The sequence below is a fragment of the Salmo salar genome, chromosome ssa15 (genome assembly GCF_905237065.1).
Source record: "Salmo salar chromosome ssa15, Ssal_v3.1, whole genome shotgun sequence".
NCBI classification, from domain to species: Eukaryota; Metazoa; Chordata; class Actinopteri; order Salmoniformes; family Salmonidae; genus Salmo; species Salmo salar.
In genome coordinates this window covers 77,444,489-77,458,584 of record NC_059456.1, presented here as the reverse complement: position 1 = coordinate 77,458,584, position 14,096 = coordinate 77,444,489, and the positions used below count along the sequence as shown (strand labels likewise).

At 42.2% G+C, this 14,096-nt stretch overlaps 1 protein-coding gene across 1 annotated transcript in view; it reads right to left on the bottom strand.

Annotated features, from left to right (window-relative positions):
* Positions 1-14,096, bottom strand: part of LOC106572078 (short transient receptor potential channel 4-associated protein) — a 16,237-nt gene extending 2,141 nt beyond the window's left edge. The window contains exons 1-18 of the mRNA XM_014145882.2: positions 13,757-14,096; positions 13,211-13,339; positions 12,931-13,047; positions 12,778-12,835; positions 12,624-12,679; positions 12,355-12,483; positions 12,005-12,206; positions 11,564-11,752; positions 6,192-6,334; positions 5,838-5,966; positions 4,942-5,000; positions 2,657-2,758; positions 2,467-2,550; positions 2,287-2,377; positions 2,041-2,181; positions 822-933; positions 552-664; positions 148-354 (exon numbers count right to left, since the gene is read on the bottom strand). Of these exons, the coding sequence (XP_014001357.2) occupies positions 148-354; positions 552-664; positions 822-933; positions 2,041-2,181; positions 2,287-2,377; positions 2,467-2,550; positions 2,657-2,758; positions 4,942-5,000; positions 5,838-5,966; positions 6,192-6,334; positions 11,564-11,752; positions 12,005-12,206; positions 12,355-12,483; positions 12,624-12,679; positions 12,778-12,835; positions 12,931-13,047; positions 13,211-13,339; positions 13,757-13,873 (2,178 nt within the window). The 5' untranslated portion in view covers positions 13,874-14,096. The remainder of the gene's footprint in view (positions 1-147; positions 355-551; positions 665-821; positions 934-2,040; positions 2,182-2,286; positions 2,378-2,466; positions 2,551-2,656; positions 2,759-4,941; positions 5,001-5,837; positions 5,967-6,191; positions 6,335-11,563; positions 11,753-12,004; positions 12,207-12,354; positions 12,484-12,623; positions 12,680-12,777; positions 12,836-12,930; positions 13,048-13,210; positions 13,340-13,756) is intronic.

Below are 14,096 nucleotides of genomic sequence, written 5' to 3'. Positions count from 1 at the left end.
CATAAGTTCCCCTGAAAACCACAATAGGATGGAGAATGGTCCAATGTACAGGTGACCCAATACAGAATTACCACCATAGCAAGCAATACAGAGTAGACAGCATTAAAAGTAACAATGGGGGGTGTGTGCATTGACGAGGACACTCACGTTCTCCAGACAGGTGCTGTCCTTGTCCTTGTTGAGGTAGTGGCGCTGCCAGAAGCGCAGCAGGTTGTGGAAGTTGTTGAGCAGGCAGCCAGGGTATTTCTCAGCGTACTCCTTCTCCCTCAGGGCGTTGAGACAGAAGGCCAGTTTGTCCCGCCTCCTGGCCAGCATCAACACCACCAGGCTGGTGTTCAGACAGCTCACATTCTCCTAACATTAGGTTCAGCCACCATCAAACAGGCAGGATCACAGTTAGCTGATTATGCACATGAAGACAAGTGTACATGTCTGAATATGAGAAACAAGAAGTAGAGGAATGTAAAGTCTATATTAGCTAGCAGGATGCAATAGCACGTGAGCCACCAGTATTACAGTGAAACGGCCAACAGAGCAGAGGATTTCCTTGCCTGGGTGAGTATCTGCACATTGATGATGTTGACGAGCCTGAAGAGGAAGGCCTGTCTGTTCTCCACGCGGGCCATGTAGGACAGCAGACTGCACTCTGACAGCACCTCCATAACTACAGGACAGAGAGGGATGGGAGAGAAACGGAGTCAGAGGAGGGTAACTAAGACTACCAAGAGTAGAAATGACCAAGAGCAGCCATATTTCACTACCATAAAGCAGCCAGAAACGTGTGTTAACCAGAAGGCCTCTGCCCATCTCTATGGACCTACCGCTCACATCCTCAATCTGGCTCTCAAAGCGATCCAGGGACAGGATGATGCAGCGCACCAGCATGTTGGAGTCCACCAGAGAGCTGTTGATCTGGGTCATAAACATCTGGAACTAACACAGGAAGCAGAAATTAAACCAAACATGTAACAGGACTTGAAGGTTGTCCATTGGTAGGGATAAGGTTTTAACTGAGGGAAGTTCCAGTGCAGATGGGTCATTTGCATCTGCACTGTTCAAGTGTTTTAACATTTTCTGTGGAAATTGTTAAAAGTAGTCATTGTGCATCGAGTTGTATGGTCTGTTTAACTTTGCAATCATTGTTTTTTGTTTGACATACACTACCGTTCAAAAGTTTGGGGTCACTTAGAACTGTCCTTGTTTTTGAAAGAACAGGCCAGCATCCCGGAGTCGCCTCTTCACTGGTGTTTTGGTACTATTTAATGAAGCTGCCAGTTGAGGACTTGAGGCGTCTGTTTCTCAAACTACACTAATATACTTGTCCTCTCGCTCAGTTGTGCACCGGGGCCTCCCACTCTTTCTATTCTGGTTAGAGCCATTTTGCGCTATTCTGTGAAGGGAGTAGAACACACCGTTGTACGAGATCTTCAGTTTCTTGGCAATTTTTCACATGGAATAGCCTTCATTTCTCAGAACTAGAATAGACTAAGTTTCAGAAGAAAGGGTTTTCTTTCTGGCCATTTTGAGCCTGTAATGGAACCCTCAAATGCTGATGTTCCAGATACTCAACTAGTCTAAAGGACAGTTTTATTGCTTCTTTATCAGCACAACAGTTTTCAGCTGTGCTAACATAATTGCAAAAGGGTTTTCTAATGATCAATTAGCCTTTTAAAAGGATAAACTTGGATTAGCTAACACAACGTGCCATTGGAACACAGGAGTGATGGTTGCTGATAATGGGCCTCTGTATGCCTATGTAGATAGCGGATTTCTTTTTTTAAATGGAATGTTTCCAGCTACAATAGTCATTTACAATGTCTACACTGTATTACTGATCAATTTGATGTTATTTTAAGGACATTTCCAAGTGACCCCAAACTTTTAAACGGCAGTGTACATTTTAAATAGAAAAATCTGTGTCACAGCATGATTCTTACCATGGAATTACCCCGGACTGACCATCTATTTACATATACTCTCCTTGCTTCTCAGTGGTTTGAAGTCTTGACCCTAACCCCTCTGCCCTGTCCACTGACCTACCTTCTCCTCGGTGTTGACGTATATGTTGAACCTCTTGAAGGCGTCGATGTTGAACTTCATGAGTTCCCCCAGCAGGTCAAAGTAGCTCTGCAGCACGTCCCTGGACTTACAGCCACTGTCTATGATGCTGAACAGAATGTGCTGGAGGGACAGAGTAGAGGGATTATTGGGAGGTTTTAAATTAATACTAGAAAGCTGTTATATCATAGGCGTGTCCCCTCACTGGCTTGGCAACAGCCTCTGTACCTCCAGCAGGCCTCTCTTGAGCAGGAACACCTGGTCAGCGTAGGAGGTGGCCCCTCTCAGGAAGCTCTCCACCGCCCTCGCCTGCCAGAACCTACAGACAGAGACTGGGGTTTCTTCCTCTTCTATACCTGTGGCATGATGTTTCACTCATTAACTCCTGGAGTAAACACACGCACTCACCTAAATGAGGATTCAGCCGGTTCTTTCTTCATGACTGAAAGTAGCCGTGTCAGGAGGCCCTTTTTACCATCACAGATTAGCTTTCTATATAGTAGAGCGAAGAGAGAATGCAAAAATGGGGGATTTTGTGAAAATTCTGAACAACAAAATGTCCTCCGTCCATGTGCGTCAGCCTAACTATGCGCCCTACCTGTCCGTGTTGACAAAAGCCTCCACCTCAGGAATGCTGGCTTTCAGAGAGATGGCACTGAGTTCATTCAGCTCCTGAGCATTCAGGAGGAGATACTTGTTCCTGAGAGGGAGGAGGAAAGATCAGACATGACCCAAATGGCAGATTCACTGACATGGTACCAAACTCCCTGCCCAATGTCTTACGAAAAAAGAAAATCGAAAAAGTAAATGAATCCATGAATACGAATATAATTTTATCAGGGATGGGCAACTTCAGTCCTCGGGGGCCTGATTGGTGTCACACTTTTGCCCAAGCCCCAGCTAACACACCTGACTCCAATAATCAACTAATCATTACCTTTTTTTAGAATGCAATTAGTTTAATCAGTTGTGTATGCTAGGGATGGGGAAAAAGCTTGACACCACACTGGCCCCCCGAGGACTGGAGTTACCCGTCCCTGTTTTACATATACTGAATGTACAAAAGATTCTAAACACCTTCCAAGTTGTTCCTAACAGCTTCAATTCATTGGTGCATGATCTACAAGGTGTCAAAAGAGTTCCACAGGGAGGCTGGCCCATGTTGACTTCAATGCTTCCCACAGTTGTGTCAAGTTGGCTAGATGTCCTTTGGGTGGTGGACCATTCTTAATACACGGGAAACTGTTGTGTGTGAAAAATCCAGCAACGTTGCAGTTCTTGACACACTCAAACCAATGTGCCTTTCACCAACTACCATACTCTGTTCAAAGACGCTTAAATATTTTGTCTTGCCCATTCACCCTTTGAATGGCACACATACACAATCCATGTCTCAAGGCTTAAAAATCCTTCTTTAACCTGTCTCCTCCCCTTCAGCTACACTGATTGAAATTGATTTAAAAGGTGACATCAATAAGGGATCATAGCTTTCACCTGGTCAGTCAGTCACGGAACGAGCAGGTGTCCCTAATGTTATGTATACTCCGTGTATATCTTATTTGACAGCGTTTTCATGAATTTGAAGAGAATCTTGAAGCCCTTTCAAAAACAGTATGCGATATGATTCAGGAAGGAGGCAGGACTTTCATAGTGTATATCAGGTGATGCGTTTACTTCCCCAGCAATATAGTTTCTTTCATACACCTACGTTGTGTTTGAATACTCATACTAACTGTACTATTTGGGAGGTGAATAGAGTAAATAGTATGCTTATTGGTCATAGTATGGATATAGTTAGTATGCCAAAGGTTACCTGGTGGCGTACTAAATGTGACAAAATACGAAGTATACAGGCAGTGGACACTATTTCCATGCTTTTAGGGCCCATAACACAATTCAGAAAATTGGCGTGGCTTCCTATTTTTTTCAGATTTGAAGAAAATGGCCGAAAATATGGTGCCAAACTGGGACTAGATAGCGGATATAAATTAATTGCTTTAACTAATGACAAATGTTAAAATGTTGAGCAATGTAATAAAGTAATGACTTTTCAAATAAGTTACATGTTATTTTGGCTGACAATTTGTTAGCTACGCTATCCTTACGAGCCGCATAGCATTACAGCAGTATGTACCGGTATGTTAGCTAGTTACCTAACGTTAGTTGGCGACTAATACATTGAACTTGCCAGGAAGTATATTAACTACTCAACGTTTATTGACTTGATTATTCACAATTCTTAGCTAAGTGGTATAGTCGTTGTGCGATTTAGTGGACTTCGTTAATTCTGGCTATCTACTCCTATTTCAGAGCACTCTCGCGCAGAATAACTGATGAATTTCCGAACGCTCAACACCAGTTTAATATGGCCGGTGTCAGTAAGTCGGCAAAAAAAGCGCAATTGTTGCCAGCAGCAGTTAAAGTCACCAATGCTCTGGATTACATAATTGCCTAACCAGCTCTACTAGGGAAAGTAAAATGGTCAGAGTGAGGTGTTCTCTCATTTGTGTCTGGAAGTAGCTAGCAAGCTAACCAACGTTAGCTTGAGTGCTTGACTGCCGTTGTGAGGCCAGAACGCTCGGATCAACCCTACTCATCGGCCAGAGCGTCCAGTGTGCGCTCTAAACACTCCGAGAGCGAAACGCTCTGAATTTACGAACGCTCAGAGCGCACTCAGGAACTCCTGTTTGAATTTACGAACACACCCGGAATCGTAAAATGTTTAGCTAGTCATTTGTTATGCTAACAAGCTAGCAAGAGGTTGCATAGCAACAGCATCAACTTCCGGTAGACAGGCGAAGCTCTTGTACTTGAACTAATATTATGTAGTATACAGTATGTTAGTATGGGTATTCGAACACAGCTCTCGTCTAATGTACTCACTCATGATGGTCGCTGAAGCTCTGGAGTAATCGTAGAAACTGGATTTTAAAGGAGATCTCCTGTGTGTGATATGAGAGGATGATCAATAGCAGTGATTAGTGCTACAGTGCCATTGACACATTAGGCCCTTTCACACTGCATCTTAGCCCCAGGCTAGACTGGCCCTGGGCTAGCTTATCCTGTGTTCACACAAGCATTTGTTAACACTGGGCTAAGGATTCACACTTGTATTCCAAAGCCCTGGGCTAACGGACAAACAACCAAATGTTGTAAGACATTTAGTAACATTAATTTCCTCTCAATTCTGGCCTGGCATTTTAATTCCAACAGTGATGGTTTGTATAAACCTTGCTTGTCTGCCTGTCCGACGTCAGGAAAAATATTTCACTTTTAAAATTCAATGTCATCACTGTGCAGAGAATGCTGATCCAGGCGAAATCATGCAACCTTATTATCATCATGGATATATGCAATTAAATGTCAATAGAAAAGCTATGAAAACGAGGAAAAAGGAGCGTTTGCTGCCCTTCCAGCTGTAGAGTTTGTAGCTTTAGTTAGCCAAGTGAAAAAATATTAGCCAGCCTGCATAGCAACCATTTTTGTTAGGCATAGCAACCAATGTTATTGCATGGAGGAAAGTATTTTCTTTTTTTATCCTCAGAAGGAAGGATTCAATATTATGAATTGAATTGTCACAATAACGTGCAGAACGCATTACAGGCATCATAAGCATATGTAAATTAAGTGAAAGTGACACTTTTCACATTGGCTATTTTGGTACCGAGTTTCTGGGGCTAACCCCGAAAAGTCGGCACTAACCCTGCTCTTAACCCTGGCCTAAGGTGCAGTGTGAACGTGCCCATTGACCCAGTCCCAGAGCGGAGGGGTGTTCTTACCGGGCTGCAGTCACAGTTTTGGTTCTGGCCATGGAGGACATGGGAAGACGTTTGCTTTCTCCAGATCAGCTTGTCAAACAGGTTGTTAAGTCCTGGAATCAGTTTGAACTCTGCCAGCATTTTGTGAACCTGTTTACCAGGCACGATACATTTACAAATCAATCACATTTATTTGATAAAGCCCTTTTTACATCAGCAGTTGCAAAGTGCATTGTGCATTGCAGATACCCAGGCTAAACCCCCAAAGAGCAAGTACTGCAGAAGCACAGTGGCTAAGAACTTTACAATCTCAGTTACTAATTGAACCCATTTTTCCAAACCAACTGTTGTAAACTCCAGATACCTGGCTCTCACCTGGTTCCTCTGGCGGCCTATGAGTAGCACACAGAGCACATAGAGCACCTCCACCTTGTACATGATCTCATGAACAATCTTCATGGACTGGGGCAGACGGTGTCTGAGAGGGCTGGTGGCCAGAGAACTCTCGTCTGAGGAATCTGAGAAAAAAGCACAGTGTACGTAACAAACTGAGATTATGACAACATATGGTACTGTACACATAGGGCCCGAGGCCATCAGTTCGATTTTTTGCCTGATTCCGTTTTTCCCCAAATTCCATTTTCTTTTGTTTTTCCAGGTGTCAATTTTTCCTTTTCAGGTTGTTGGTTTCAAAATCACACCTTTTTAATAAAATAAATAAAAAAGGATATTCTAAGTCAACAACAATTCCGGAGACCACTGAAAGGTCTGGGAAAAATATAATACATTAAAGGGTAACTACTTCCAAAAATATAATTGGAAGTGCCACCAGCAAGAGACTGTTTGGTTAGAAATGTTTCTGTAGTTCTCATGTGATTGCAGAGTTTGGAAAACAATTGGCCACTGGAATGATGCAAATAATGATGATATACCAGGTAGGTATAGGTTACTTTGTAGTTAACATTTAATGGAGAAGATTTTTGGGAGAGCCTTTCCATCTCTACCAGAAGAAGGTTATCATTAGCATCATCGCTAACGGCTACACAAAGCGTAGACATACACAGGGGCATTCCTTCGCCGTTTCAGAAAGTTGCAGGAAAACACAAATAATTATTGCATTTAGTTCGTGTCTTATGATTAACTAAGTTCAATACATTTAGTTGACTTAAATTCATTTTAGAATATTATTGAATTGCCATATATATATATATATATATATATATAGATAGTCTGTCACACTGAACCTTATTACTAAAACGATGAACAGTCTTTTATACTGTAATCCATAGAGCATAGAGGGCCTAGCGTCTGCGGGTTTTTCGCTTTCAAATAAGACCTAGACAACCAGGTGAGGCGAGTTCCTTACTAATTAGTGACGTTAATTCATCAATCAACTACAAGGGAGGAGCGAAAATCCGCAGACACTGAGCCTGTGTAAGCAATACATTTCCATGCCTAAGATAACTGGAAGATGACTGGAGCATGACATGCGTTAGGATTGAATGGCGGGAACCCTGGCCAAAACTAGAAGTCGACCGATTATGATTTTTCAACGCTGATACTGATTATTGGAGGACCAAAAAAAGCCGATACCTATTAAAATCGGCCGATTTTTTTTTATACATACATATGTAATCATGACTATTAAAACAATACTGAATGAACAATGAACACTTATTTTAACTTAATATATTAATAAAATCTATTTAGTCTCAAATAAATAATGAAACACGTTCAATTTGGTTGAAATAGTGCAAAAAAAAGTGTTTGAGAAGAAAGTACAAGTGCAATATGTGCCATGTAAAAAAGCTCATGTTTAAGTTCCTTGCTCAGAACATATGAAAGCTGGTGGTTCAATATTCCCAGTTCTTCAATATTCCCAGTTAAGAAGTTTTAGGTTGTAGTTATTATAGGAATTATGACGCGTCGACCATTTCTCTCTATACCATTTGTATTTCATATAACTTTGACTATTGGATGTTCTTATAGGCACTTTAGTATTGCCAGCCTAATCTCGGGAGTTGATAGGCTTGAAGTCATAAACAGCGCTGTGCTTTAAGCATTGCTAAGAGCTGCTGGCAAACGAAGTAAAGTTCTGTTTGAATGAATGCTTATGAGCCTGCTTATGAGCCTGCTGCTGCCTACCGCCGCTCAGTCAGACTGCTCTATCAAATCATAGACTTAATTATAGGGGCGGCAGGGAGCCTTGTGGTTAGAGCGTTGGACTAGTAATCGAAAGGTTGCTAGATCAAATCCTCGAGCTGACAAGGTAAAAATCTGTTGTTCTGCCCCTGAACAAGGCAGTTAACCCACTGTTCCTAGGCCGTCATGGAAAATAAGAATTTGTTCTTAATTGACTTGCCTAGTTAAATAAAGGTAAAATAAAAAATAATAACTATAATAAACACAGAAATACGAGCCTTTGGTCATTAATATGGTCAAATCCAGAAACTCATTTCGAAAACAAAACATTTATTCTTTCAGTGAAATATGTAACCGTTCCGTATTTTATCGAACGGGTGGCAACCCTAAGTCTAAATATTGCAGTTTCATTGCACAACCTTCAATGTTATGTCATAATTATGTAAAATTCTGGCAAATTAGTTCACAGTTCGCAACGAGCCAGGCGGCCCAAACTGTTGCATATACCTGGACAATTTCCCTAGTTAATATTTCCTGCTAACATGAATTTCTTTTAACTAAATACACAGGTTTAAAAAAATATATACTTCTGTGTATTGATGTTTATGGTTAGGTACATTTGCGCAACAATAGTGCTTTTTTCACGAATGCGCTTTTGTTAAATCATCACCCGTTTGGAGAAGTTGAAGTAGGCTGTGATTCGATGACAAATTAACAGGCACCGCATAGATTATATGCAACGCAGGACAAGCTAGTTAACCTAGTAATATCATCAACCATGTGTAGTTAACTAGTGATTGTGTGAAGATAGATTTTTTTTTATAAGATATGTTTAATGCTAGCTAGCAACTTACTTTGGCTCCTTGCAGCCACAAGGTCCTTTTGACGCTGCACTTGCGTAACAGGTGGTCAGCCTGCCACGCAGTTTCCTTGAGGATGGCAATGTAATCGGCATCCAAAAAGGCCGATTACCGATTGTTATGAAAACTTGAAATTGTCTCTAATTAAATCGGCCGGCCTCTACCCAAAACCCTTTTCCCAGGATAAATAACTGCGAGAAACCAGTAATAAATGATTTATATCAGCAGCATGACGGGAAATGGAACTGTCAAATGATATGCGATGTCTAAATCTGGCTTGTCTACAGCCTCTGCATGATGAATCAATGCTCATGGTGGGGACAGACAGCCCATCTCAGTATGTAGTGGAGTTCACAATGCATGTAGACCTATTGTCTCATCATGGGAACTTTTTTTCTTGTGACAGGTAGGTCTACATTTGCTGCAGCATAGCTTATGCTACAGTAAAATAAAGACCGAATGCACGTCTAATTAACAAATCTCCATCTTGCTTCCGGGGTCACCTTAAATGTTTGTATTTTTTATTATTGCAGCTGCAGAGTTTTGAAACAGCCTATCACTCAAATATCGTTGTTTTAAATAAGAGCATGCACGAGCAGTCTTCCCCTCACTCTTCCTCGGCAATTCCATCCAAAATAGATAATCCTGTTCAAGATTGATCTATATACATTACCAGTCAAAGTTTGGGTTTTTCTTTATTTTTAACTATTATTCTACAATGTAAAAATATGAAATATGAAATTCTCTCAACCAGCTTCACCTGAAGTGCTTTTCCGACAGTCTTCCACATATGCAGAGCACTTGTTGGCTGCTTTTCTTTCATTCTGCGGTCCAACTCATCCTAAACCATCTCAAATTGGTTTGAGGTTGCGTGATTGTGGAGGCCAGGTCATTTGATGCAGCACTCCATCACTCTCCTTCTTGGTCAAATAGCCGTTACACAGCCTGGAAGTGTGTTGGGTCATTGTTTTGTTGAAAAACAAATCATAGGCCCACTAAGCGCAGAATGCAATGGTAGCCATGCTGGTTAAGTGCCTTGAATTCTAAATAAATAACCGACAGTGTCACCAGCAAAGCGTCCCCACACCACCACCTCCATGCTTCACAGTGGGAACCATGCATGCGGAGATCATCTGTTCACCTACACTGTGTCTCACAAAGACACGGTGGTTGGAAACAAAAATCTCACATTTGGACTCATCAGACCAAAGGACAGATTTCCACCAGTCTAAATGTCCATTGCTCGTGTTTCTTGGCCCAAGCAAGTCTCTTCTCCTTATTGGTGTCCTTAGTAGTGGTTTCTTTGAAGCAATTCGACCATGAAGGCCTGATTCACGCAGTCTCCTCTTAACAGTTGATGTTGAGATGTGTCTGTTACTTGAACTCTGTGAAGCATTTATTTAGGCTGCCATTTCTGAGGCTGGTAACTCTAATGAACTTATCCTCTGCAGCAGAGGTAAGTCTGGGTCTTCCTTTCCTGTGGCGGTCCTCATGAGAGCCAGTTTCATCATAGCGCTTGATGGTTTTTGCGACTGCTGTTACCTTTATTTAACTAGGCAAGTCAGTTAAGAACAAATTCTTATTTTCAATGACGGCCTAGGAACAGTGGGTTAACTGCCTTGTTCAGGGACAGAACAACAGATTTTCACCTTGTCAGCCCAGGGACTCGATCTTGCAAACTTTCAGTTACTAGTCCAACACTCTAACCACTAGGCTACCAGCCACCTGAAGGATCTTTGAAAGTTCTTTACATTTTCCGTATTGACTGACCTTCATGTCTTAAAGTAATGATGGACTGTCGTTTCTCTTTGCTTATTTGAGCTGTTCTTGCCATAACATGGACTTGATCTTTTACCAAATAGGGCCATCTTCTGTATACCACCCCTACCTTGTCACAACACAACTGATTGGCTCAAACGCATTAAGGAAAGAAATTCCACAAATGTACTTTTAACAAGGCACACCTGTTAATTGAAATGCATTCCAGGTGACTACCTCATGAAGCTGGTTGAGAGAATACCAAGAGTGTGCAAAGCTGGCATCAAGGCAAAGGGTGGCTACTTTGAAGTATCTCAAATATATTTTGATTTGTTTTACACTTTTGGTTACTACATCAATTCCATGTGTTATTTCAGTTGAGGTTTTCACTATTATTATACAATGTAGAAAATAAAGAAACCCTGGAATTTTTTTATACCCCTTTTTCTCCCCAATTTCATGGTATCCAATTGGTAGTTACAGTCTTGTTCCATCGCTGCAACTCCCGTATGGACTCGGGAGAGACGAAGGTCGAGAGTCACGCATCCTCCGAAACACAACCCAGCCAAGCCACACTGCTTCTTGACATAATGCCCGCTTAACCCGTAAGCCAGCCACACCAATGTGTCGGAGGAAACACTGTACACCTGGCGACCATGTCAGCGTGCATTGTGCCCGGCCTGCCACAAGAGTCGCTAGAGCGCGATTAGACAAAAACAGGCAATCATTTGGGCTTGGGCTCATAAAATGTATTTAATGTAGGGCTCATCAGGCTCAGGTAGCATCAGGCAAGAATTTTCGCTCAAAGCTCTAGTCACATCCAGTCTATTTATAGGCTTTTGAATGACAGTTCCAGTTTTGGTGGGAAACACTGGGTTACCAAGGAGAAAAGTGATTTGTTCTCAGGATGGAACAGTTGTAAAATATTCACCCCTACAGGGTGTGCATATGTGTGAGAGAGAGTGCATGTCTATCTTTTGTTCTGACCTGTGCTGCTCTGCTCGGCATCCTCTGTGGCCATCTGCATGAGTGCGTCCAGCACCAGGGCGTTGTCCAGCCAGGTGTACCAGTCCTGAAGCTCCAGCAGCAGGCTGGATGGCCCCGAGGCCTCCGACACCTTCCTGGTGGCCAGCTTACATAGCCGCTCAATGAAGCCCGGGATGTTCAGCAGGGCCACTGATACACACGGGGGAGAACAGATGATTTGATTATCAATTTACTCATTCCCGTCAACAGAGTGATAAGGAAACAGAGGCATTGAGGAGAGCAAATCCATAAACTTCTAATTTTACGCGTCACTGAGCAATAGAGGGAAAAGTCATTAACAAGCATTTTCTTCATTAAATGCTAGTCATATGAATAAGAATTATTGAATGTGAGAACTCCTTCTCCAGTCTCTCTCAGGTTTGATGGTGAGAGCAGTCTTACCCTGGTTGACTTCAGAGTGGGACGGGCAGGGGTTGGCCCTCTGCTGGGCGTTCTTCGCCAGCAGCGTGTGCTTGTCATCGTTGCCCATGTCTGGCTCAGAGATGGTGACTGACAGGATGCGGCAGAAGTTGGCTAGCTGCTGCTGATTGAAGCTCTGGACCAGACTTGGCAGGTTGGGGATGTCCTCCAGCTGGATCATCTCCTAGAGCACAGAGAGGAAGGTAGAAGGTACAGGTTATTGACATTTTGGTGCATCTTTTAGGCATTTTGGTTCAGTGGGATTCAGCCAATTTTAATGAATAATTTGTAAGGATTGACAGTGATCTTAAGGGTTTTTAGGCTATCCTTACCTTCCTGACCCCTAGAATGTCCTCAATCAATGTGGCTGTTTGCAAAAACGTTTTCTTGTTTGACATCAGTGTAAACAAAAACATGACAAAGTCATCTCGTGATGCCAGACTTTTCGTGACTCCTTCCATCTGAAAATGAGGGAAAGCTAATGATTAGCCTTTTCTGACTAAAATAAAGGTGGACATCACCCTCTGTGTCAGAGTGTTAAATTGCCAGATAATATCTTACATGTATTCAAACACTATTTATCAATGGCATTGATACTTACACATATACAACAATTGTACAGAACACTTAAACAATCCTTGACAAGGTCATCACTCACTGCAAAGAGAACACATGTTAGATTGTATTCAGGGCATCTTAAATTGGTTCCTCACATTTGCAAAACTATGACCAAGGAATGTTTTAATGTGACTTACTTTTAGGGACATTGGTCTGTGTGGTAAGGGTGGGTCTCATCAGAATCTCCACTAGTAACTAAGGACAAAGCAGGAATTAAACCCTGACACAGCATATATGACCACTGACAAGACAGTTATATTTGCCTCTGTGTCAACATGTTGGAGACTCACATCAATGCCTCCAAAGAGGTCAAAGGTGTATGTGTTGGGACAGGTGGACTTCTGCACTGCTCTCCTGTCATCTGTCACAAACGACATAGCCTCCATGGAGAGAAAAGGTGACACTTCCTACCACACCACAAAGACAACACAAACATGTTGTGAACACCACACCTGTCAACTCAACAGCAAATACCATCACAGCTAACATGGGAAAAACGAGCATGAAACGTTTGCCTCTATGTGTGGTATTACAGCTCTGACCGAGGTCTGGGAAGAGTATTATTTGCACCTTGATGATAGAGTGGATCTGGGAGAGGTCACTGTTGAGGTGACTGCTGTCATACAGTCTCTGCAGCAGCACTGGAATCCCATGCCACTGGCCCTGTTGGTCTCTTTCCTGGAGTAGGGCCTCAGATATCTAAGGACAAAGAAGGAACACCATAGGAGCAAAAACATGTCAAGGATTGGGAAAATGAAATACACAAATCAGTGACTGGGCTAGCTAACAGTTACACCAGTTTATGTAAACTCGAATGGCTGTAACGTTAGCCTGCTAACTGTTAGCTAGATAAAGACAACTTTCCTTTGGGTTGCCGTGACTACCATACTGACTAGCTAACGTTAGTTATCTAATGTAATGACTACATACACTTCTGACTTCTACTATTTTAGCTAGCTATCTAGTTAGCGGTCTCAGCGCTTCGTTGGAGTAGACGTAGCTAAATAACAGTTACGTTAGCGAAAGTTAGCAAGCAAGCTAACTGGCTTTCTTCGTCCCAAACAGTTGTAATGTCGTCTTGTAGCAAGGATTTCTAAATGTGTAACGTTATTTTACCTCTGTCGCTCGACTAATTGCCCGGCCAGAGCTTTGTCCATGTATGATCCTTGTAAGGATGTTTTTATTACTATTTCTTCGAGTCCGAGGGGGCTCGTGTCCTTCTGTTGTCGCCATGACTTCCTCCTCTTTTGCTTCTCTCTTAACAGGAAGTTATATGGACTGTCGACAGAATAGTTCGCACCATCTTGGCAAGAAGGGATGGAGTTTGTCAGAATGTACTTTTCGAAGCAGGTTAGGAGACCTTACGCAACAGGTAAGAATAATTAACCTAGCAGCTTAGGATAATTAGGTTAAGGTTAGGAAAAGGGTTAACAAAAATTCACACAAAAAAAAAAAA